Source organism: Carcharodon carcharias, chromosome 22, assembly GCF_017639515.1.
Source record: "Carcharodon carcharias isolate sCarCar2 chromosome 22, sCarCar2.pri, whole genome shotgun sequence".
Lineage (NCBI taxonomy): Eukaryota > Metazoa > Chordata > Chondrichthyes > Lamniformes > Lamnidae > Carcharodon > Carcharodon carcharias.
The window spans coordinates 56,397,515-56,424,534 of NC_054488.1; the positions used below are offsets into that span (position 1 = coordinate 56,397,515).

The 27,020-nt window shown below is 45.8% G+C and overlaps 1 protein-coding gene across 3 annotated transcripts in view; it reads left to right on the plus strand.

The window, feature by feature from the left end:
* LOC121293953 (platelet endothelial cell adhesion molecule-like) overlaps window positions 1-21,346 on the plus strand; it is a 46,489-nt gene extending 25,143 nt beyond the window's left edge. For all 3 annotated transcript variants that reach the window (XM_041217432.1, XM_041217434.1, XM_041217433.1), the window contains one exon: window positions 19,069-21,346. In XM_041217432.1, coding sequence (XP_041073366.1) covers window positions 19,069-19,157 — 89 coding nt within the window. In that variant the 3' untranslated portion in view covers window positions 19,158-21,346. The remainder of the gene's footprint in view (window positions 1-19,068) is intronic.
* The last annotated feature ends 5,674 nt before the right edge of the window (window positions 21,347-27,020 follow it).

Genomic DNA, 27,020 nt, shown 5'->3' on the forward strand with positions numbered 1-27,020 from the left:
GTGTCTTGTTGTTATTGACAACCTCAAAATAAGCTTTATAATGGGAACAAAAACTGGAGTAGGTAGGTACAGCAGGTCTCAGGGGAAACTTTGGAGCAGTGGAATGCTCAATGTACAAGCACAGTGCAGAGGAAGAAGGGCCCAGAGGCCTGTTACATCAGGTCTCCATCCCAATGTGCAATGGCAAGATTTTGCACCAGTTGCTTTTATAACCTGGTACAAAATAGTAAGGGGCATTCCTAGCTACCTGTCCCAGTTTCCCAACTAGTTTCTCATCTAACTATTAGGTGTCCGAAGAAACAAAGAATTGGGACTTGTGCCGTGACCCCCGCAAACTGAAAGGTTTGCTCGCCCAAAGGGCCAGCTTCTCAGCTGCTCAAAAATTCCTTGGGCAGCATTTTCTGGTGGGCGAGCAAGGGGCGGGGCCCGCTCGCCAACGTGTGAAGTGACACGCGGTGATGTCGGATGTGTGTCCCAACATCACCGCGCCTCATTTAGATTGTCAGTTCGGCAGGCACACAGCCAACTTGGCTGCACGTCTGCCAAACCATCAAAGGCCTATTAAGGCCTGTTAAAACCTAATTAACTCAATTTAATGAGTTGCCCATCCAACCTTAAGGTTGGTGGGGCAGGCGAAGAGCCCAGACAGCCTTTGCATTTTTCATGAAACCTCATCCACGGCGGGATGAGGTTTCATGAACTGTTTTAAAATCTAATAAAAATTTATACATTTATTCTTTGACATGTCAGAGCTCATGTGATAATGTCACATGAGGGGACGTCTTAAAAGTTTAAAAATTCTTTATTTTAAAGTTTAAGACTGAAACAAATCTCCCTAAGGTACCTCCATGCCTCAGGGAGATTTCTGCGCTCTTTAACACGCATGTGTGAAAGACCGCAGGGAACCACTCAAGGAATCCCCCCCCCACCGCCCGCACAGGGAGCACACAGTGTTTCCAGGTGTACATCACGAAGGGTGGGCCTTAATTGGCCCGCCCACGTAAAATGGCAGTCTGGCTCCAATCAGGGGTGTCAACCGGGTTTATGCCTGCCCCCCCACCGAACCAGGGCATAATTTCTGGCCTTTGTAAATTAAGGAATTTTTGCCTCCAATTTGGCCACTTACCTTTAAGTGACTGCATCCCTTTAAATTGCAGCTAGTGTGTGATTTTGCCCATGAGGTTAGCATTTTCCACAAGGTCAAAGCTGGTCAAGCAGCTATGGATAACTATGCACATAGACTGGCACTACATTATTGCCTAACTTTGCATTGGCCATGCTACCTTGGGCCAGGAAACTGGCCTTTGAAATGCTAGACAATGAGATACTTGTTTGACAGAACTTGTTTTTCTTTCATAACAGTACCAGTTTCCACACCAACTTTAATACCAACACCCACTGGTGATAATGTGGTGGAAGGTGGTAATTTGTATCTTTTGTGTGCTGTGTCGAAGGGATCTTATCCAATAACTTATACGTTTTACAAAACTAAATCAGAAACACCTTTACATCAAATAACGTTAAATGCTACTACAGCAGTCCATCGTATTATCTCAGTCAACAATGAACACAATGGAAAGTATTCCTGTGAGGCATCAAATACTGCAAATCAAAAACCTCAGACAAAAAAGAGTCAGTATGTTACTATAACTGTAAAAGGTAAGGTAAATGTATCTGTTTTCTTGCAGTAAGTTCCACTGAATGGAAATGTACCAGAAATCTTGGTACAGTAACTGCTAGTTAAACAGTCGCTTGGTTGTACCGATCTTGCATGTTGCTGAAAAGAGACATGTTACCAAAGCTTTTCATTTTGCATGAGATGCCAATGCAAAGATGCCAATTTTTTTTATACAGGAGAAAGGGATGCTGATCGGATGGCAAGATGACTCTGATTGGCTGAGGTGTTGTCATAGAGAAAGCAATTTAAGATAATCTGCCAGGGCCGCTCAGGAGGACTGTTTCCTTCATTGTTACTGGGTCAAAATCCTGGAACTCCCTTCCAAACAGCACTGTGGGTGTACCTACAGCACTTGAACTGCAGCAGTTCAAGAAGATAGCTCACCATCAACTCCTCAAGGGCAATTAGGGATAGGCAATAAATGCTGGTCAAGCCAGCAACTCCCACATCACGTAAACAAATTAAAAAAATTAAAACTCCACAGCATGCGGGGAAGCCCATCTAAAAATCCTCCCCACCCTGACCTAGGAAACCTGCCCTGATAATATCTAGACTTTTTATCACAGAATTACACAGTGCAGAAGAGACTCTTCGGCCAATTGAGTGTGCACTGACACATGAGAAAAACCTGACCTACCTACCTAATCCTATTTACCAGCACTAGGCCCATAGCCTTGAATGTTATGACGTGCCAAGTGCTCATCCAGGTACTTTTAAAGGATGTGAGGCAACCCGCCTCCACCACCCTCCCAGGCAGTGCATTCCAGACCGTCACCACCCTCTGGGTAAAAAAGGTTTTTCCTCACATCCCCCCTAAACCTCCTGCCCCTCACCTTGAACTTATGCCCCCTTGTGACTGACCCTTCAATTAAGGGGAACAGCTGCTCCCTATCCACATAGTCCATGCCCCTCATAATCTTGTACACCTCAATCAGGTCGCCCCCTCAGTCTTCTCTGCTCCAACGAAAACAAACCAAGTCTATCCAAAACAAAAACAGAATTACCTGGAAAAACTCAGCAGGTCTGGCAGCATCAGAGCATCGGCGAAGAAGAAAAGAGTTGACATTTCGAGGCCTCATGACCCTTCGACAGAACTTGAGTGAATCCAAGAAAGGGGTGAAATATAAGCTGGTTTAAGGTGTCTGTGGGGTGGGTGGCGGGGTTTGGGTGGGGGGAGAGAAGTGGAGGGGGGCGGTGTGGTTGTAGGGACAAACAAGCAGTGATAGAAGCAGACCATCAAAAGATAGGTGTTAAAGTTGGTGATATTATCTAAACGAATGTGATAATTAGGAATGGATGGCAGGGCACTCAAGGTATAGCTCTAGTAGGGGTGGGGGGAGCATAAAAGATTTAAAAATAATGGAAATAGGTGGGAAAAGAAAAACCTATATAATTTATTGGAAAAAACAAAAGGAAGGGGGAAACAGAAAGGGGGTGGGGATGGAGGAGGGAGCTCAAGACCTAAAGTTGTTGAATTCAATATTCAGTCCGGAAGGCTGTAAAGTGCCTAGTCGGAAGATGAGGTGTTGTTCCTCCAGTTTGCGTTGTGCTTCACTGGAACAATGCAGCAAGCCAAGGACAGACATGTGGGCAAGAGAGCAGGGTGGAGTGTTAAAATGGCAAGCGACAGGGAGATTTGGATCATTCTTGCGGAAAGACTGCAGTTGTTCTGCAAAGCGGTCGCCCAGTTTACGTTTGGTCTCTCCAATGTAGAGGAGACCACATTGGGAGCGACGAATGCAGTAGACTAAGTTGGGGAAAATGCAAGTGAAATGCTGCTTCACTTGAAAGGAGTGTTTGGGCCCTTGGACGATGAGGAGAGAGGAAGTGAAGGGGCAGGTGTTACATCTTTTGCGTGGGCATGGGGTAGTGCCATAGGAGGGGGTTGAGGAGTAGGGGGTGATGGAGGAGTGGACCAGGGTGTCCCGGAGGGAACGATCCCTATGGAATGCCGATAGGGGTGGTGAAGGGAAGATGTGTTTGGTGGTGGCATCATGCTGGAGTTGGCGGAAATGGCGGAGGATGATCCTTTGAATGCGGAGGCTGGTGGGGTGATAAGTGAGGACAAGGGGGACCCTATCATGTTTCTGGGAGGGAGGAGAAGGCGTGAGGGTGGATGCGCAGGAGATGGACCGGACACAGTTGAGGGCCCTGTCAATGACCGTGGGTGGAAAACCTCGGTTAAGGAAGAAGGAGGACATGTCAGAGGAACTGTTTTTGAAGGTAGCATCATCGGAACAGATGCGACGGAGGTGAAGGAACTGAGAGAATGGGGTGGAGTCCTTACAGGAAGCAGGGTGTGAGGAGCTGTAGTCGAGGTAGCTGTGGGAGTCGGGTAGGCTTGTAATGGCTATTGGTGGACAGTCTATCACCAGGGATTGAGACAGAGAGGTCAAGGAAGGGAAGGGAAGTGTCAGAGATGGACCATGTGAAAATGATGGAGGGGTGGAGATTGGAAGCAAAATTAATAAATTTTTCCAAGTCCTGACGAGAGCATGAAGCAGCACTGAAGTAATCATCGATGTACCGGAGAAAGAGTTGTGGAAGGGGGCCGGAGTAGGACTGGAACAAGGAATGTTCCACATACCCCATAAAGAGACAGGCATAGCTGGGGCCCATGTGGGTACCCATAGCCACATCTTTTATTTGGAGGAAATGAGAGGAGTTGAAGGAGAAATTGTTCAGCGTGAGAACAAGTTCAGCCAGACGGAGGAGAGTAGTGGTGGATGGGGATTGTTCGGGCCTCTGTTCGAGGAAGAATCTAAGGGCCCTCAGACCATCCTGGTGGGAGATGGAGGTGTAGAGGGATTGGACGTCCATGGTGAAGAGGAAGCGGTTGGGGCCAGGGAACTGGAAATTGTTGATGTGACGTAAGGTGTCAGAAGAATCACGGATGTAGGTGGGAAGGGACTGGACAAGGGGAGAGAGAAGGGAGTCAAGATAATGAGAAATGAGTTCTGTGGGGCAGGAGCAAGCTGAGACGATTGGTCTACCGGGACAGTTCTGTTTGTGGATTTTGGGTAGGAGATAGAAGCGGGCCGTCCGAGGTTGGGCGACTATCAGGTTGGAAGCTGTGGGAGGAAGATCCCCAGAGGAGATGAGGTCAGTGACAGTCCTGGAAACAATGGCTTGATGTTCAGTGGTGGGGTCATGGTCCAGGGGGAGGTAGGAGGAAGTGTCTGCGAGTTGACGCTCAGTCTCCGCGAGGTAGAGGTCAGTGCGCCAGACAACAACAGCACCACCCTTGTCAGCGGGTTTGATGACAATGTCAGGGTTGGACCTGAGAGAATGGAGTGCAGTAAGTTCAGAGAGAGAGAGATTAGAATGGGTGAGAGGAGCAGAGAAATTGAGACGACTAATGTCGGGCCGACAGTTCTCAATGAAAAGAAGATAAGAATCCAGAGGGAGGGGTCCAGGTGGAGGGAGAATATTGGAGGTGGGTGAAAGGATCCGTTGAACGGGAAGAGGACTCCTGCCCAAAGAAGTGAGCCCGGAGACGAAGACGGCGGAAGAAGAGTTCAGCATCATGCCGAGCCCGAAATTCATTGAGGTGAGGGCGTAAGGGTATGAAACTAAGTCCTTTGCTGAGCACTGAACGTTCAGCATTGGAGAGGGGAAGGTCAGGGGGTATAGTGAATACACGGCCGGGGCTGGGATTGGAAGATGGGGTGGGGACGGAGGGACAGGCAGGGGTGGAGGGTCCTAGGTGGGTGTTGGTGTCGATGAGTTGTTGGAGCTTGGGTTCCTTAGTACTTGAGAGAAAGAGAAAAAGTTTATTGTTGAGGCGTCGGATGAGATGAAAAATAAAATGAAACTGGGGGCACGCGCAGCTTTGAAAAAGGGTACGGCGGTGCTGCTGGAGGGAGAGGTCGAGTGTGTTCATATGGCGGCGCATGGCACTGAGTGTGGATCTCAGAATGTGACGGGAACAGCAGTCCGAGAAACGTTTTATGTCCCGGAGATACTTGTAATCCTGGGTGGGTTCGAAACATGAGGGGTGGAATTTCAGTTGAAATCCACGTGGGGTAAGTCGGAGACAGAGACAGTCACTGAGAAAGGAGATATGGCTGTGATATCTCCTTTCTCAGTGACTGTCTCCGTCTCCAACTTACCCCACGTGGATTTTAACTGAAATTCCACCCCTCATGTTTCGAACCCACCCAGGATTACAGGTATCTCTGGGACATAAAACGTTTCTCGGACTGCTGTTCTCGTCACATTCTGAGATCCACACTCAGTGCCATGCACCGCCATATGAACACACTCGACCTCCCTCCAGCAGCACCGCCGTACCCTTTTTCAAAGCTGCGCGTGCCCCCAGTTTCATTTTATTCTTTGTCTCATCCGACGCCTCAACAAGAAACTTTCTCTTTTCTCAGGTGCTAAGGAACACAAGCTCCAACAACTCATCGACACCAACACCCATCTAGGACCCTCCACCCCGCCTGTCCCTCCATCCCCACCCCATCTTCCAATCCCAGCCCCAGTCGTGTATTCACTATACCCCCTGACCTTCCCCTCTCCGATGCTGAATGTTCAGTGCTCAGCAAAGGACTTAGTTTCATACCCTTATGCCCTCACCTCAATGAATTTCGGGCTCGGCATGATGCTGAACTCTTCTTCCGCCATCTTCGTTTCCAGGCTCACTTCTTTGGGCAGGAGTCCTCTACCCGTTCAACGGATCCTTTCACCCACCTCCAATATTCTCCCTCCACCTGGACCCCTCCCTCTGGATTCTTACCTTCTCTTGATCTTTTCATTGAGAACTGTCGGCCCGACATTAGTCGTCTCAATTTCTCTGCTCCTCTCACCCATTCTAATCTCTCTCTCTCTGAACTTACTGCACTCCATTCTCTCAGGTCCAACACTGACATTGTCATCAAACCCGCTGACAAGGGTGGTGCTGTTGTTGTCTGGCACACTGACCTCTACCTCGCGGAGGCTGAGCGTCAACTCGCAGACACTTCCTCCTACCTCTCCCTGGACCATGACCCCACCACTGAACATCAAGCCATTGTTTCCAGGACTGTCACTGACCTCATCTCCTCTGGGGATCTTCCTCCCACAGCTTCCAACCTGATAGTCGCCCAACTTCGGACAGCCCGCTTCTACCTGCTACCCAAAATCCACAAACAGAACTGTCCCGGTAGACCGATCGTCTCAGCTTGCTCCTGCCCCACAGAACTCATTTCTCGTTATCTTGACTCCCTTCTCTCTCCCCTTGTCCAGTCCCTTCCCACCTACATCCGTGATTCCTCTGACACCTTACGTCACATCAACAATTTTCAGTTCCCTGGCCCCAACCGCTTCCTCTTCACCATCGACGTCCAATCCCTCTACACCTCCATCCCCCACCAGGATGGTCTGAGGGCCCTTAGATTCTTCCTCGAACAGAGGCCCGAACAATCCCCATCCATCACTACTCTCCTCCGTCTGGCTGAACTTGTTCTCACGCTGAACAATTTCTCCTTCAATTCCTCTCACTTCCTCCAAATAAAAGGTGTGGCTATGGATACCCGCATGGGCCCCAGCTATGCCTGTCTCTTTATGGGGTACTTGGAACATTCCTTGTTCCAGTCCAACTCCGGCCCCCTTCCACAACTCTTTCTCTGGTACATCGATGATTACTTCGGTGCTGCTTCATGCTCTTGTCGGGACTTGGAAAAATTTATTAATTTTGCTTCCAATCTCCACCCCTCCATCATTTTCACATGGTCCATCTCTGACACTTCCCTTCCCTTCCTTGACCTCTCTGTCTCAATCTCTGGTGATAGACTGTCCACCAATATCCATTACAAGCCTATCCGACTCCCACAGCTACCTCGACTACAGCTCCTCACACCCCGATTCCTGTAAGGACTCCATCCCATTCTCTCAGTTCCTTCGCCTCCGTCGCATCTGTTCCGATGATGCTACCTTCAAAAACAGTTCCTCTGACATGTCCTCCTTCTTCCTTAACCGAGATTTTCCACCCACGGTCGTTGACAGGGCCCTCAACCTTGTCCGGCCCATCTCCTGCGCATCCGCCCTCACGCCTTCTCCTCCCTCCCAAAAACATGATAGGGTCCCCCTTGTCCTCACTTATCACCCCACCAGCCTCCGCATTCAAAGGATCATCCTCCGCCATTTCCGCCAACTCCAGCATGATGCCACCACCAAACACATCTTCCCTTCACCCGCCCCTATTGGCATTCCATAGGGATCATTCCCTCCAGGACACCCTGGTCCACTCCTCCATCACCCTCTACTCATCAACCCCCTCCTATGGCACCACCCCATGCCCACGCAAAAGATGTAACACCTGCCCCTTCACTTCCTCTCTCCTCACCGTCCAAGGGCCCAAACACTCCTTTCAAGTGAAGCAGCATTTCACTTGCATTTCCCCCAACTTAGTCTACTGCATTCGTTGCTCCCAATGTGGTCTCCTCTACATTGGAGAGACCAAACATAAACTGGGCGACCGCTTTGCAGAACACCTGCGGTCTGTCCGCAAGAATGACCCAAATCTCCCTGTCGCTTGCCATTTTAACACTCCACCATGCTCTCTTGCCCACATGTCTGTCCTTGGCTTGCTGCATTGTTCTAGTGAAGCCCAACACAAACTGGAGGAACAACACCTCATCTTCCGACTAGGCACTTTACAGCCTTCCAGACTGAATATTGAATTCAACAACTTTAGGTCTTGAGCTCCCTCCTCCATCCCCACCCCCTTTCTGTTTCCCCCTTCCTTTTGTTTTTTCCAATAAATTATATAGATTTTTCTTTTCCCACCTATTTCCATTATTCTTAAATATTTTTAAATCTTTTATGCTTCCCCCACCCCCACTAGAGCTATACCTTGAGTGCCCTACCATCCATTCTTAATTAGCACATTAGTTTAGATAATATCACCAACTTTAACACCTATGTGTTCTTTTGTTCTGTTGTCTGTGACATCTTTTGATGATCTGCTTCTATCACTGCTTGTTTGTCCCCACAACCACACCACCCCCCTCCCCTTCTCTCCCCCACCAACAAACCACCCCCCCACCCACCCCCCACCCCCCCTGCCCCCACACACACCTTAAACCAGCTTATATTTCACCCCTTTCTTGGATTCACTCAAGTTCTGTCGAAGGGTCATGAGGACTCAATGTCAACTCTTTTTTTCTCCGCCGATGCTGCCAGACCTGCTGAGTTTTTCCAGGTAATTCTGTTTTTGTTTTGGATTTCCAGCATCCGCAGTTTTTTGGTTTTTCTTTTTGTTTTTTTTCCAAGTCTACCCAACCTCTCTTCGTAACTTGAATATTTCATCCCAGGCAACATTCTGGTGAATCTCCTCTGCACCCACTTCAGTGCAATCACATCCTTCCTATAAATGTGGCGACCAGAACTGCACACACTACTCCAGCTGTGGCCTCATCAAGGTTCTATACAACTCCAACATGATCTCCCTATTTTTGTAATCTATGCCTCGATTGATAAAGGCAAGTGTCCCATATGCCTTTTTCACTACCCCACTAACATGCCCCTCTGCCTTCAGAGATTTACAGACACATGAACTTCCTAGTGTCATGCCATTCATTGAATACTTCCTTGTCACATTACTCCTTCCAAAGTGTATCATCTCACACTTTTCAGGGTTAAATTCCAGCTGCCACTTATCTGCCCATTTGACCATCCCGTCCATATCTTCCTATAGCCCAAGACACTCAACCTCATTGTTAACCACCCGGCCAATCTTTGTGTTATCCGCAAACTTACTAATCCTACCATCCACATAGTCATCTATGTTGTTTATATAAATGACAAATAATAGGGGATCGAGCACAGATCCCTGTGGTACGCCACTGGACAAAAAAGCATCCTTCTGTCATCACCCTCTGCCTCCTACAACTAAGTCAATTTTGAATCCACCTTATCAAATTACCCTGTGTCCCATGTGCATTTACCTTCTTTATAAGTCTCCCATGTGGGACCTTGTCAAAGGTTTTGCTGAAATCCATATAAACTACATCAACTACACTACCCTCATCTACACACCTGGTTTACCTCCTCAAAAAATTCAATCAAATTTGTTAAGCATGACCTCCCTCTGACCTCCCTCTGAAAAGCCATGCTAACAATCCCTGATCAAACCTTGCCTCTCCAAGTGGAGATAGATACTCTCCTTCAGAACTTTCTCCAATAGTTTCCCTACCACTGACGTGAGACTCACTGGCCTGTAGTTCCCTGGCTTATCTCTACAACCCTTCTTAAATAGCGGAACCACATTAGCTCTTCTCCAGTCCACTGGCACCTCCCCCGTGGCCAGAGAGGAATTAAAAATTTGGGTCAGAGCCCCTGCGATCTCCTCCCTTGCCTCCCTCAGCAGTCTTGGACACAAATCATCCGGACCTGGAGATTTGTCCATATCTAAGCCTGCCAACACCTCCAGTACCTTGTCATTCCCTATATCAATTTGCTTAAGAACCTCGCAGTCTCTCTCCCTGAGTTCACTACCTTCATCCTCATTCTCTTGGGTGAAGACCGATGTGAAGTATTCATTCAACACTCTAGCGATGTCCTCTGGCTCCAACCATAGATAGCTCCCTTGGTCCCAATTCTTTCCCTGGTTATCCTCTTCCCATTGATATACTTATAGAATATCTTGGGATTTTCTCTATTTTTACCAGCTGAGCTTTCTCATATCCCCTCTTTGCTCTCCTAATTGCTTTCTTAAGCTCCACCCTGCACTTTCTGTACTCCACTAATGCCTCTGCTGATATGCTCCCCTTATACCTGCTAAAAGCCTTTCTCTTTTCCTTCTCATCGTAACCTGAATATCTCTGGTCATCCATGGTTCTCTGGGCTTGTTACTCCTTCCTATCACCTTAGAGGGAACATGTTGAGCCTGTACCCTCCCCATTTCCTTTTTGAACGCCCCCCATAGCACCTCTGTAGATTTCCCCACAAGTAACTGTTCCCTGTCTACCTTAGCCAGATCCTGCCTTATTTCGCTAAAATCCACTCTTTCCCCCAATCCAAAACATTTTTTTGCAACTTGTCAATTTCTTTCTCCATAACAAACTTAAACTGTATCATGTTGTGGTCACTATCACTAAAATGCTCGCCCACCATCACCTCACCCACCCGTCCGGCTTCATTCCCCAGAATTAGGTGCAGCACTGCGCTGTCCCTTGTTGGACCCTCCACATATTGACCTAAAAGTTCTCCTTACACATTTCAAGAAATCCACTCCATCCAAGCCCTTAACACTATGCCTATCCCAATTAATGTTGGGAAAGTTGAGATCACCTAATAATCACCCTATTGTTATTGTTTTTACACACCTCCACAAATTGTGCACATATTTGCTCAATTTCTTGCTGACTATCTGGGGGTCTATAATAAACACCTAACAATGTGGCTGCCCCTATTTAATTCCTATTTCTAGCCACAAAGCTTCATTCAATGCACCCTCCAGGATATCATCTTTCCTTACTGCAGTAACTGACTCCTTAACTAATAATGCAATGCCTCCTCCTCTTTTACCCCGTTCCCTGTCTCACCTGAAGATTCTATATCCTGGAATATTGAGCTGCCAATCCTATTCTTCCCTCAACCATGTCTCAGTGATGGCTACTATATCATAATTCCATGTGTCAAACCTTACCCCTAACTCATCTGTTTTACTTGTAATACTCCTGGCATTAAAGTAGAGGACATCCAGCCTTACCTGACTCCCTTGAAGCTTAATGCAGCTGTACTCCCTCTGACTTGATTGTTTTACTGTATTATGATGTGTCCCTATTCTGCTAACATTCTGTGTCCCCTCCCCCTGCCGAATTAATTTAAACTCCTCCCAACAGCACTAGCAAACAGGCCCGCAAGGATGTTAGTCCTGCTCTGGTTCAGATGTAGACCGTCCCGCTTGTACAGGTCCCACCTTCCCCAGGAAAGGTCCCAGTGATCCAGGAATCTAAAACCCTCCCTCCTGCACCAACTCTTAAGCCATGTATTCATCTGCACTATTCTCCTATTTCTGAGCTCGCTAGCACATGGCACTGGGAGTAATCCAGAGATTACAACCCGAGAAGTCTTGTTTTTTAGTCTACTGCCTAACCTCCTGAATTCTTGCTGCGAAACCTCATCTCTCTTTCTACTTATGTCATTGGTACCAACATGTACAATTGATCTCTGCCACATCACCCTCCCCCTTCAGGATGCCCTGCAGCCATTCAGTGACATCCTGGACCCTGGCACCAGGGAGGCAACATACCATCCTGGAGTCACGCTGACGGCCACAGTAGCACCTATCTGTTCCCCTGACTATAGAATCCCCTGTTACTAATGCTCTTCCTCCCTTCCTCCCGTCCTATACAGACAGACTGCTTGTGGTGCCAGAAGCTTGGCTCTGTCTGCACTCCCTGGAGGAATCAGCACCCTCATCAGCCTCCAAAATGGAATAATGATTTGTGAGCGGGACCCCAGGGGACTCCTGAACTACCTGCCTGTTTCTCTTGGGCTGCCTGGTGGTCACCCATTCCCTTCCTTCCTCAAGTCCCTTCATCTTCGGTTTGACCACCTCTCTAAACGTGCTATCCACGATGCTCTCAGACTCGCGGATACTCCACAGTGTCCCTAGCTGCCGTTCCAACTCTGAAACACGAGCTTCCAGGAGCTACAGCTGGACACACTTCCTGCACACGTACTGGTCCCGGGCACTGGAAATGTCCCCGGCTTCCCACATGGACTGCGAGGAGCACACCACAGCTTAGAGCTCTCCTGCCATGACATCCCTTTAAATTAAACCTTTTAAAGTCAATTACTGTGGGGCCCTTCTTTCCTGATCCTCGTTACTGTAGAATATACAAACTGTAAACCACAAAAAGATCTTAAACTATAAGTGATTAAAGTAGTAAATACCTTACCCACTACTTAAGTGATTCCTTTCCCCTGTAGCCTCTACTGCTGCAGCACGCTCTGAAGATTTAAGAAGTTGGATAGCAAAGAAAAAAATACAAAGAGCACCTCATCCCCTATGCAAGCACACTGTAGTGTGCTTCTAGATAGTCAGCTACCTTTCAAACCTTTTTAACTAGACTACTGAACTTACAAAAATTAAAGAGAAAGACTTACCAGTTCAATTCCCGCTTTGCACCAAATTGCCAATACCCACTTTGGCTGTGCCCCACAGTAATTGACTTTAAAAGGTTTAATTTAAAGGGATAAGTCATGGCAGGAGGGCTCGAAGCCATGGTGTGCTCATCGCAGTCCATGTGGGAAGCCAGGGACATTTCCAGTGCCCGGGACCAGTATGTGTGCAGGAAGTGTGTCCAGCTGTAGCTCCTGGAAACTCGGGTTTCAGTGCCCCACTCAGGATGTGCTCTCTCTCCTGTTCATGTCCAAGCAACATTTTCCTCACTCTCTCATTCTTTCTGTAAGTCTCCTATTGGCTCTGTCTGGTCTTTTCTGTATGTTCCCTATTGTCTTTGTCAGCTGCTTACACACTTTGTATAAATACATTAATTATTGTCAGCGATAGAAACTATTTCCACTGGCTAAGGAGTCACGGCCAAGGGGACATAGCCCAAAAATTAAAGCCAGATTTGAAAGACTTCTACATGTAAAAGATGGTGAAAGTTTTGAATTCTCTTCCACAAATGGCGGTTGAAGCTGGGTGAATTGGTAATTGTGGATCTAAGGTTGATCAAGTTTTATTAACCAAGGTATTAAGGGATATGGGGGAAAAGGTTGGTGTATTGAGTTTGGTCACAGATCAGACATGACCTCACTGAATGAAACAGAAAAAGAAAGATTTTCATTTACATAGCAGCTTTTACAACCAGCAGACATCCCAAACCATTTTACAGCCAATGAAGTGAAGTCTTGTAACTGTTGTAATGAAGGAAACATGGCAGCCAATGTACAGACAGCAAAGTCCCACAAACAGCAATATGAGAATGACCAGATGGTCTGTTTTTGTGATGTTGAAAAGGCTAAAGGTGTTAAGTAGCCTACCCCTGCTCCTATGTAACGGGGTCAGAATTTGTTTCCCACAATGGGAAGTAGTGAAATTGAATTTAATAAATCTCAATGTGCTTCAGAGAACGGAACTTGACATTTGTCCCCATGCAGAATGGCCTAATTTTTGACTCCAATGCCAAACAACATGCTCTCTAAAGTGGCTGAGCAAGTCACTCAACTGTTAAAAATAAAATCACCCCACTGTAGGATCCTTATCCTTAATGTGGGACTGAGTACAAGTACTGCCCACACAGTGATGTAAGAAAACACATGACCCAGGCCTGGGATCAGTGTGGTGTTGAGAAGAGATGTGTTAAGACTTAGACCAGGATTTTTAGGATGCAGGTGTTTCCCTTCTTGCCATCTGAAGAGTTAGCAGAGAACACATCCCTACCAACACTGCCTGCCCCGCTGTGATTTCATGCTCCAACAAGCATTAATTGGCTGGAGGTGGGACTTTCACCTCTCGCTCAGGAGGAAGTCCTGCCTTGGAGAACTGAGGCTAATCTGATTGGCTAGCACTCTCTAGTCCATGCAGTGGCCAGGGCTGGGATTGCAGTCAGTCCCCAGAGCCTCAGTCCCGGGATTCCAGGTACAGGTAAGTTTTGGGGGTCTCAGGGCAAGAAGGGTAAGAGAGGCCTGAGGGAGTGGGCAGAGGACAATTGGGGTGTTGGTGGAGAGGTCAGCTGAGAAGGAAGGTTCTGCAGTTACCGGACCTTAAGCAGTGGGTGCCTGATGTTAAGAGGGGACTGCTGATGGAGGCGCCCCACTCCCTGCCACTGCGCTTCCCACCTAGGCCTGATCCCAATTTATTTTCAGGCCTCCCCCCATATCCTGGAACTCCTGCAAGCCTGAAAATTGAGGCTGGGCAGGAAAGGGCACTTAAGTGGTCAATAACTGACCACTTAAGGGCCTCAACTGGGGCAAGGACGGGTGGGCCAGCCAAGGCCTCACCTGCCCCAGCATAAAATTGCAGAGAGGTCAGGACGGGTGGGAACCCAGCAGGAAGCCCATCCTGGGAATTTTACGCTCATCCCCCTGCCTACAAACCTGCCAGCGAAGGAGTGTAAAATTCTGCCTCAGACATGGAGATAGCTCCTTGCCTGTACCCTTTATTGTATATATGTATATAGTTACAAATAGTTAATAAAGACTTGCTGTTAATATACAGAATACGAAGACTTCTCTAACAAATACTTCTGTAACCAACACCATCCCAACACCTGCCACCACCCTCTGAAGGGTAACTGGTACAATAGATTATTGGTTTTGTTACTGAACTAATAAAACAATGAGTAGGAGTTCAACCCCGATCATGGTAGTTTGAGGATACAAACTCACCTGATGGTGATCCACTAATACAGTATAGATTTTAACAGAGATCTTTTACTGTTGAGATAACCCCATTTCTATATACAAAGAACAAAGAAAAGTACAGCACAGGAACAGGCCCTTCGGCCCTCCAAGATGCGCCGATCATATTGCCCATCAACTAAAACATTTTGCACTTCCAGGGTCCGTATCTCTCTATTCCCATCCTATTCAGGTATTTCATATCATTCTCTTCATCCAGCAATTCAAAACACTCAAATGCCACAATTAGACAAGTTATCACGAAAGAATGAAATGCGGGGAAAAGGAAAGAGAATTGAAAGCAAAGGAAAGAACAGAGAAAGGAAATGAGAGAACGGAGTATCTTGGCAACTCGATCAGCCCTGTAGTTGTTAATAATGCTGTTAATGATATTTAAAGGTGTGAGGTGAGATGACACTTGAGCATACAGTCCAAGACTGAAAAATCTCACATCTATAATTTGTTCGACATTAACAGTTCCATTTCCGGTTGACAGTTTATTCAGCTACACAATCAATGCTATATTCAGAAAAATGACAACACACACACTTGCCTGAATACCTCCAAAGGTTGAGTTAACTTCTGAACATTGTAGAAATATTAGCTTTCAATCATAATTCTAACCTTGTCAGATCTGTTCAGGGATCATCTTTTATCTTTGACATTCCAAAGTATAAGTAAAACGCATGTTGGATATGGAAGTATAATTTCAAAGTTTGAAAATGAGGTAGAGCTTGAAAATTTAGCAGATAGTGAGGAGGCAATAGGCTGACAAAATGAGCAGACTCATGGTGGATGAAATCTAATGCATTTTGAAAGGAAACGAGGCAATATAAATTAAATGTTAAATTAAATTTTACTGTAACAGAGCTCTGGGAGTGTACATACATAAGTCTTTGAAGGTGTCAGCACAAATTGAGTATGCTGTCAGAAAAGAATACTGGGTCCTAGACTTTATAAGTAGAAGGGCCAACTCCAGAAGCAAGGAAGTTATGATAACCCTTTATAAATCACTGGTTAAGCCTCAGCTACAATGTGTCCTTTATTTTTGAAAATAAGATTTTTCAACTTTCAACTGACTGGAAATTTTGCAATTTGAATTGAAACAGAGGACAAACTGCTCAAAAATGCAAGGCCACACTTCAAGGTGAAGGTGGGAAACAAATAAATCACCCTCAGGAAGGTGTGAAGAGAGAGACATTTCCTTTAATCCAGATACCCATCGAAACTCAACTGTCTAAGCAAGGGACATTAAAAATACAGATATTGAAACAATGCCACAGGCAGACACACCCAAAAGCTCTTGGAAATACCCCATGTGTGAAGTATTTCATGGTATGGCTGCCCAGTTACTAGAAAGGGATTGTAAATTACACAGGCAGTGTCAAGAAAGTCTTCAGCAGAGGAAGCAGGCTGAGGGCTGCCCTCTCTCCCTCTCTCTCTTTTGAAATAAGTCTGTTACCCGGTTTGAGAAGACAACTCTACCCTACTAGCGAACCAAGATCTTGTAATAGTTGCAACATCTTCTACATCTGGCTATATCCAAGAAAACAGCTAACTTAAATTGGCCACAGCGTTTGAAACCTACGCTTTGGGGACAATCAAAGGACACTTAACCATATATTCCTTAATCTTTTTTATTTGGGCTTTAACTCCCTTATTTCTGATACCTGTGCGTCTGTGTGTGTGGATACAAATGACTGCATAAGGGCCAAATCGTTGCATTTTTATTCTTTTCTTGGCTTTAGTGGTTAATAAATTTGCTCTTTCTTTGATGTATGAAAATCTTTTTTGATTGTCTCCTTATTGCTCAGAGTTTAAATAGTTAAATAGATTCTGATTTGGAAAAGGCATATCCTCGTGAAAAAGAAACTTAAATTCTTTTTGTGACCAACCGAGGAGGTTGAATAGAAGAAAGCCAGTTCATCTCTTTTCACCTGCTCATTACAAATCTAGTTTCCAAATCTGGGCACCACACTTTAGGAAGGCCTTGGAGTAAGTGAATAGGAGTTTTACCAGAGATGAGTACTTCAGTTACGTGGAGAGACTAGAGAAGCTGAGATTGTTCTCTTTGGAGCAGGTGAGGTTAAGGCAAGATATAACAGATGTGTTTAAAGTTATGAGGAGTTTTGACAACGTAGACAGGGAGAACTGTTTTCACTGGCAGGAGGGTCAGTAACCAGAGGACACAGATTTAAGACAATTGGCAAAAAATCCAGGAAGTAAATTGGGAGATTTTTATTTTTACGCACCAATTTCTTAATGATCTGGAATGCATTTGTTGAAAGGATGCTGAAATTTGATAGTAACTTTTAAAAGGGAATTAAATATACTGTATACTTGAAAATGAAAAGTTTGTAGTGGTATGGGGATAGAGCAGCTGAGTGGAACTAATTGAATAACCTTTTCAAAGAGCATGATGGGCTGAATGACCTCCTGTGCTGTACAATTCTACGAAGAAGACAATATAAATAATATCAATTCATAGATTTTTGAAATAAAGTGAAAAATATCTTGGTGCAAACATACTTACTGTGGTTTTATAAAACAGTTAGCAGTGCATATCTGAAACTGCAGCTGTTGAGCAGAAAAAGGTAGATACTAACACCACTTTCACACAGGAAGCTCAAGAGTTACACATTATAAATGCAGAAAATAAGAGAGCATGTCAACAGTTACCACATACAAACTTCAGCACATAGTATATAGATAATATAAGTTAAAATGTGAACCTATGTAAATAGCTGTGTCTGGTCACAACGGAAAATGTTTACTGAAACTTTCAACATCTCATTGTTGCATTCACACACACACAGTGCCTGTGAAAAAGTATACTTTTGTATTAGTATCAGTGCTGTCACACACTGCACAGGAAATATGGATTATATGCTGAGATTATTCACTGGGATCTGAACACTAATCAACATCTAATGGTTCATTGATAACATTAAAACAAAGTTGGATATGCTTTTAAAGTTACAAGTAGTTAAAAATGTGGTCCCAGTGATACAAACAACATTTTCTTAATATAAAGTATCCATAACTCTTCAACAATATTGTATTCACCCATACTTCTGAAGATTACAACAAAGGCTACATTTCAGAAGTATTTTGTTGGCTGTGGAAAGTTTTGGGAAGTCCTGAGCACGAAAGGTGTTGTATAAATACAACACCTTTCCATGGGACATATTCTAGTTTTTGGCTTAGCCAATACACAAAACAGATGTGCCCTATAATCAACGTTTTGGATGGAGTCTGTCATGGTGAGTCTGGTAGCAGGAGGATCATTTAATCAGGCGGAAGCGTAGTGAGTGGGGACCCTACCACCTTCCCATCTCACCCCTAATAAGGCTGTGATGGGAATGGCTTTCCCACCCTGCCGCCAATTGAAGTCCTTAAGTGGGCTATTGATGCAAACATAAGGGCCTCATCCCACTCTGTTAACCCAGCAAACCCTGATGTGTTGCTCTCGGGCTCCCCTTGGAGTGGGAAGAGGGAGGTAGTCAGTGTTTAAAGGTAGTCAGTGTCTTATCAAGGGACCCATATCGGCCACAGTACCCCCTGCCCTTGCTGCTGCCTCCTTCCCCCAAGATCCCCTTCCCACCATCACTCATCGGTGCTGGGACCCTCCTGAATCTGAGGCCTCAGGTGGGTGTAGTGTGAGCTGCAGCCACCACCTCCCCAGTGGCACTGCTGAGTACAGAAGAGCTGCCGACTTCTGATTGGCCAGCTGCTCTCAGCAGGCGAGGTTTCCACCCCCAGAGTCTTTGATCCTGGGGAAGGCCCACCATTGGCCTGTGAAGTGCCTGAGTGGCACACAATGCAGCAGCTCCCCCCGCCACCCCACCACCCCTCAAAGAGAGGCGGCACAGGGGTCTCAGCCAGCTCTCCAGCAGGTGGCCGAGACTCCCTGTCGCCTCCACAAGATTCTGCCCTTCATCTTAGTTTGTTATTAAATAGTTTTACTCTGTGATTAAATTTCAAGAGTGCTTCACTTGCCTAATACTGGATGCTCAAGATGCCAATGACTGTGTCTTTTCTTTAAACAGCTTCTTCTCAAAGTGCAGTACCATTCCCAAAGGCCTGGATTTTAGTTGGCACACTGCTGCTCTGTGTCAGCACCATCTGCTCCAACTAACAATCTGTGTTGGATATGCGTTTGAAGGGGTGCGAGAATCATCCACCACCGATGCTGAGTGTATTTCAAGGATCAATGCATTGTTGCCGACTCTTGAATGTGTGCAGTGCTATAACTTGGAGGCGTTTTCCCATTGCAGTGTGGGAAATCATGTGCTGCCACAGGAATTACAATTGGTGGACATCAAGTATCTAAGTTTTAAAAAATCATGTTCAGAAGGACTGCAGTGGGACAGCAAGAACATCCTGCTTTTGTGATGTGGTCACAGAAACACCTTCCGTTTGCAAATATCTTCTCGGGATGAAAAGCTGCAGCTCTCAAATTTTTTGCAATCAAAAGTTCCTTAATAATGTTTAACTCATTATATTTTTATATTAATGCTTTTGGATATGTATTTTACAAATTCCTATGAAGTTTTTGAGATACTTTGAGAAATTTTATTACTTTTCATTACTTTTAGGCAACAATATAGCACTTAGAAATATGGAAATGAGAGAAAATATTAAACATTTCAGTGTACCCTCTGAAGGGAATGGCATCTTTCAGGAGAATGTAGACCACCTTTGTAATCGCGCAAGTGTGGCACACCAGGCGATGTTGACATGATAGGATTGGCATGTAGATAAAGCCCAGGCACAGGGAGAACAATAAACAAGTAATTTATCACATTTCAAATCATATGGTTTATGGCTTCAAAACCCCTGATGGGGGGTGGGTGGGGGTGGTATGGTGGACTTAGCTTCATCAACACAAGATTGCAATATCAAACCTCTGCCCACCCTAGCCCCAGGTGAGAGATGCTGGTCGAGATTCTCATCCATGTTCCCACACAACATCAGGCTGGATCACAGTGGAGGATGAGGGATAATTTTGATAGTGAAGTCTATTGCCTACTCCTCAGCCCAACTGGGATTTCCCTCCCTGGTCTTGCCATAACCACTCCTTCCCTGCCTGCCTCAAATGAATAAATAAAGCATCAAACAGCCCGAATCCCTGAAGTTTTACCCTCTCATTTGTTGCTGCTTCTTGAGCCACTAAGTGGAAGGTGATAGAGGCTGTGGAAGCAAAGCTCCCCCATTGGAGGGAAGGGCCTTGCAGTGGCCTCCTCTCTCTCGAAGTCAGGCCCAGCACTCTTTTGCTGAAGTAAAGATTTGAAGCTTTTGGTAACAGGTCTCATGCCAGCACTCAACTGATGTGAGTTCCTTTGAGGCCAGTAGAAGACGCAGGGCAGAATTCCCAGGGCTGGCAGGGAACTCCTCCTTCCACATCCATGCTACTGGGGAGAGAACAATCTGTGTTTGGTTCCCATATTGAAAAAAGTCCATAGTTAAATAGACAGGATGGGCTACAGGTGCAATCTGGTTCTGTCCTATTCTCTCTTGACTGTAATGGAGCTTGACAATAATTTCAAAATCATTTCCCCACTGGCAAATCCTTCCATGCCACTGCCTCTTCTTTACAGCCCACTTCCACCAGGACAATGCAAGGGATGGTAGCATTGTGACTATATCACTGGATGAGTAATCCAGAGACCTGGACAGAGACATCCAGCCACAAGTTCAAATCCCATTATAGCAACTGGAGAATTTCAATTTAATTAATAAATAAATCTGGAATAAAAAGTCAGAATCAGTAATGGTGACCGGCTAATTACCAGATTGTTGTAAAAGATCTTCTGATTCACTAGTTCCTTTTAGGGAAGGAAATCTGCAGCCTGTACATGACACAAGGCCCATAGCAATGTAATTGGCTCTTAACTGCCTTTTGAAGTGGCCCAGCAAGCCATTCAGCTAAGGAATGGGCAATCAATGCTGGCCTTGTCAGCCATGTCCACATCCCATGAATGAATACCTGTCAAGGTAACCCAGCCACCTCTGCAATATACTCTAATTCTAGCTTGCATACTTCAGTATTCCAACCAGGCCTACTGTGTGTCACCTTGCATCACAATCTTGCAGATTTCAATTCCTGTTTGCCTTACCACACTGCTCCGCATCTTCAAAAGCTATATGTGAACCATACATTAGTTACTTATCCTGGCCCCAAGTTACAGGTTGCCTTTCCTAATACTTTTGAAATGGAAGGCAAAGCTTTGCTGTTTTAAACTGGTTATACAAATCGTTCTACTTTCTCCATTTCAAGATGTGTAGCTTTGAATAAGAAAAAATAAAATAAGTCTTCTATATTTTTATAAATGGTCGCCTAGAACTCTATGGATGCAGAATTGGGATCATTAGCGTGCATTGTTTGCCTGCAATGGGTGCTGTTCAGGGACCAAAATGGCATCCATTGCACATGCACATGCTTCTGCCATGATTCACACTGGAAGCGAACTTGGTGATGGCATTAGCATATGTGCAGCTAACATCCTGAAGGACGCAGATCAGGTAAATCATGACATTAATCAGCACTGTCCTTTTGGAAGTCCAGGTTCCAGCCAACACCCACTTTTAAGCTCATACAGCTGAGCACATGTTAAGCAGCATGAGGGACACCCCACCCCCAGACCAGCTCTATTTAAAAAGATTGATCAACTATTTACGAGTTATTCGCTGGTTGACTTCTGGCTATTGCTACAACTCTGTAAGTGTGGTGTTTTCTGCAGTTGTTTCAAGTTGCAATAGTCTTTAGCAGGTGCTAAAGGACATTTTGCTGACTTCAAGGCTTCTGCGAAAAACATGTTTCCCAGATATTTTTATACTGGTTAGCCTTCCCCTTGAAATACAGCATGATTACGCAGACCACACACAACAGGATAGGCTGTTAGAATAGGGAGGAAGAGACATGGGGAAGGGCTCCAAGCAGGAGGCCATGACTGTTCAGGATGCAATTCACCCATTTGAAAATCAGCAAGAAACAGTGTGTGAAATGTCTGCATTTTAATAAGGACATGCTCACTGATATCTGCCAATTGCTGCAGCCATAACTCCAACCTCAGAGCTGGGTGAAGACATTGCTGTCAATGGCTGCGAAGGTGACTGTAATGATGAACTTTCATGCGTTCAGCTCTTCTAGGCTGGAGCTGAAGATTTTGGCAACACCTCACAGTTTGCTTTCCACGGTTGAGTAAGGGTGGTCACTGAGGCTCTCGATTCAAAGAGAGCTAATTACATTTCATTCCCTTTTTGAGACAAACATGCAGACTGAGCATGAGGGTTTGCTAGGATTGCAGGCTTGCCCATGGTGCAGGGTTCCATTGACTACCCGCACATCGCTTTGTGATCCACAAGGTTCCTGATGCAGTATGGCTTTTGTACGTGCGCTGTCCATGTGTGTTCAGGCAGTGGCAGGGACTCATGAGCACATGTAGAGCAGGTAGCACATCACCAAGCATCTGGTCCATCATGATAGCTCGAACACAATATGGTTTACTGGGGCAGGATGAAAACATTGTGGCTACAGCCAGAATAGCCACTGACATGATGCACTACCTGTGGTCGCACACCAACCTCACAAAAAGGGAATTGCAGCCTTTGAAGTTGTGGGTACATCTTCCTGTTGATATGCAGCACTCGGAGATGGCTATCAGCACCAAGAAAATCCTGCTACTGTGACACAAAGTCATGGACACCCCCCGCCCCTGCCCCTCCCCCTCCAGCTTCTCTGTGGTGGGAGAGAAGATTATGAAGTTCACACTCCTTGTGTACAGGTCCTCTGTTTCCTCCCCGAGACAGAAGACTGTGCGAGCAACGTCAGCAGTGTGGCCAGGTGCAACCTGCAAAGATTTGTTGGCTTAGAAATTGAGGGTCACAGTGATCTTGACATCTGCTTGCCCTGTTCTCCAGCTGAAGGTTCAGTTAGAGGACTTGTCACTGTTCAGTGAACACATCCTTGGTGAATCATAGCCACCTCTGACACTACTCCTACCTGAGGAGAGAGGAGGAGAAATATTCCTTGAGCACTCTACGTGGGTATGTGGTGCTCCTCCCTCTGCATACAGCTTCCCCCACTGCTGCCTGTGCTCCATCTTCCCACTCAAGAGATTCTACAACTATAATAGCCCTGACGAGTAAACGGCAGGATTTTTACACACAAGCCTCCTGACTCCAACAAGGATTCCTCCAACCACACAGTGCTTGCACTAATTATGCTGCAGCAAAAAAAAGTCAAAAGCATCTCGGCTGAAAATCCCTGAAACTGAATCTTGGGGGTTTACTTTTGTTTTTCTTTTTGAAATGTAAAATTTATTGCGGTTTGGAAAGGATATAGTTAGGAGCAGTATGTTGGTGCAAATTGTGAAGCCTCATACCATGCAAAAAAGGCTAAAGTTAGCATTCCCTCCTTATTCCCATTGGGAATCACATTCAGACATAGGCTTACAACACTGTAGCACCAATTCTTTGATCTGCACTGACTTTGAGTGAGTCTCTGTACTGGGAGCATAGAATCCATACATTTACACAATAAAGTTTAAACATATAGGTGTACTTTTGACCTTGATCGCTGGACAGGAAAGAGGAGTTGAGGGGGATGGTAGCAGTTTGACCATCCGTTGTACACTTTGTTTGATTTCCCTTCCGGCAGGTTTTGGCACCAAGTCAAACAAAATCATTCAATTTTTCATCTTCCACCTTCCAAGCCCTCCTGCAAGGCACTGAGGACACAGTGAGCAGACTTATGATTGTAGATGCCACCCAGTGTGTGGACACCTGGAGAGGGTTGGCACTGGCACTGACTGGTAACTCTCTCAAGCCCAAGACTCCAGAACAGAAGAAATCCCCTATTCTCAGCTGGCAGGCAAGGTAACACATGGCACACCTCTCCCTTTCCTTGCTTGTCCATCCCAGGCAGCAACACACTCCTTATCCAATAACACTTCCATAGCTAACCTTTCACTGAGCACCCTGTTAAATGGGGGTGGGGAGAGGGTGGGAGCGCAGTAGGTGGGCTCCAACACAGCAGCTTACACTTTGGCTACACAGCTCCCCTCACATCAATTTCTTACAACCACAATCCTGAACCCAAACTCCATGTAACTGCCTCATACCCCCACTCCCATGTCTGTTTCTTCATCTCACCCATGCCAGTTGGCAGACATTCCTCAACTGCTGGCCTTAGTTCATTCATTCTATTTCCTTACAGGACAACAGGCAGACTATGCCAATCATAGGAAGGTTATCAGATGTATATCCCCATCTTCAAACCCCTCCCACCAGGTTACTGATTGCACTGTATTCCCGGTATCCCACACAGCCACAACCTGCTACCTCTGTCTCCATCACATTGATCCCAAGAGGGTGATGCTCACCTATTTTTAGCTTCTGCCCTCCTTTCCTTGCAAGTTCACTACAGCTGCAGATGGCACAGGAGGATGGTGGGTGACAGCGGTGAAGAGGATGGTGAGGACCAAGCCATTGAGGAATCACAGCTGCACGATACTTCACAACACAGCAGTATATGCCAGGCTCTAGCCACACCACCCCATTGTGCTACGCCAGTGGAACTGGGGAGCCAATACCAACTTGTCAAGGAGCAAGTTGACCTGAGACAAGAGCCAACTCAGTCCCACTTTGTTGAGTCTTTTGTAGCCTTTTGCTGAGTTGTCAATCACCTCTCTCTTGCAATCCTTGTCCTAAGGTAATACATAGGAGAAAAAAGAGATTAGATGCCCACAGGACATGATCCTGAGAAGCCCTGATGATAGGCAGGAAGCGGGGGTCCACCAATCTGCTAGCAGTTTGACTCTGAGAAACAGTCTGAAGGTGGTGTGTGCTATAACTAGAATGATTCTTAAACACTGCATTAAAATCACAGATATATAAAGATTTCCAGCCTCTTTATCACAGATAGGCTTTCAACTCCTAACACCAGATGGACTGCAGCAGTTTAAGAAGGCAGCTCACCACCATCTTCTCAAGGGCAATTAATGATGGGCAACAAATGCTGGCTTAGCCAGAGATACCAACATCCCAAGAAAGAATTAAAAACTCCTGGCCAGTTTTTAGGGGCTCTCTTGAAGATACACTGTTGTGAATGTCAGATGAGCATAGGCTTGGCTGTGGTTGAGATTCCCCCCATAGTAAAACAGCCTATGTACGCTAAAAGCAAAATACTGCAGATGCTGGGGGCCTGAAATAAAAACAGAAAATGCTGGAAAAACTAAGTAGGTCTGGCAGCATCTACAAAGAGAGAACCTGAGTCCAATATCACTCCTCTTTGGAACAGGCCACATACACTCTCTGTTGAGGCCACTAAGGTGAAGTAAAAAAGAGCTCAATACATCAACATGGGTTACTGCTCATAATTTTTAGGTTTCTACTGTGTTCCTTCTCTGGAATGTTCTTATGCTGCTGTTTAATAGGCACGTCAAATAAAAAATAGAATTTGTAAAGGTTTATGGATTTATTTTAAATTACATCATTCTTAATGTCTGCAACTTCTTTCAACCTTTATTACTTAACAAACCTATCCATTAACATATTGATTTTATTAACTTAACATTAACTTACAGACCTATCCCAGGCACCAGCATCACCAGCCCTGGGTATGTCCTATCCCACTGGCAGGACAAACCAGAGGTGGCAGCAAAGTGGTATACAAGCTGGAGGAAGTAGCCTTGGGGGTCCTCAACATCGACTCTGGACTCCATAACGTCTCATTGCATCAAGTCAAAAAAGAGCAAGAAAACCACTTGCTGATTACCCCCTACCAACTCCCTCAGCTAATGAATCAGTACTCCTCTATGTTGAACAGCAATTGGAAGAAGCAATGAAGGTGGCAGGGGCACAGAATGTACGCTGGATAGGGGACAGCAATGTCCATTACTAAGGTAGCACCACTACTGACCGAGCTGGCCAAGTCCTAAAGGACATAGCTGCTAGACTGGGTCTTCAGCAGGTGGTGAGGGAACCAACAAGAGGGAAAAACCTATTTGACCATATTCTTACTAACCTACCTGTTGCAGGTGCATCTGTCCATGATAGTATCAGTAGGATTGAGCACCGCACAGCCCTTGTGGAGACAAAGTCCTGTCTTCACAATGAGTACACCCTCTATCGTGTTGGGTGACACTAACACCGTGCTAGATGGGAAACATTTCAAACAGTTCAAACCACTCAAAACTGGGTATCCATGAGGTGCAATGGGCCATCAGCAGCAGCAGAATTGTATTCAACCACAATCTGTAACCTCATGGACCAGCATATCTCCCAGTCTACAATTATCATCAAGTCTAGGTATTAGCCTGGTCCAATGAAGAGTGCAGGAGGACATGCCAGGAGCAGCACCAAGCATTCCTGAAAATGAGGTGTCAACCTGGTGAAGCTACAACACAGGATGACTTGCATGCCAAACAGTAGAAGTAGCAAGTGATAGGCAGAGCTAAGAGATCCCACAACCAACGGACCAAATCTAAGCTCTGCAGTCCTGCCACATCCAGTCGTGAACAGGGGTGGACAATTAAACAACTAACAGGAGAAGGAGGCTCCACAAATATCCTCATCCTTAAAGTTCGGGGAGCCCAGCACAACAGTGCAAAAGACAAAGTTGAAGCATTTGCAATCAGCTTCAGCCAGAAATACCGAGTGGATGATCCATCTCAACCTCATCCCCAGCATCAAAGATGCCAGTCTTCCAGTGCAGCAGCAACAACATTGGAAAATTCGCCAGGCATATCCTGTCCACAAAAAGCAGGACAAATCCAACTCGGCCAGTTAACACCCCATCAGTCCACTCTCGATTATCAGCAATGTGATTGAAGGCATCATCAACAGTGCTATCATATGGTACTTGCTCAGCAATGATCTGCTCACTCGTGCTCAGTTTGGGTTGTAGCAGGGCCACTCAGCTCCAGACTTCATTACACCTTTGGTTTAAACATGAACAAAAGAGCTGAACTCCAGAAGCAAAGTGAGAGTGACTGCC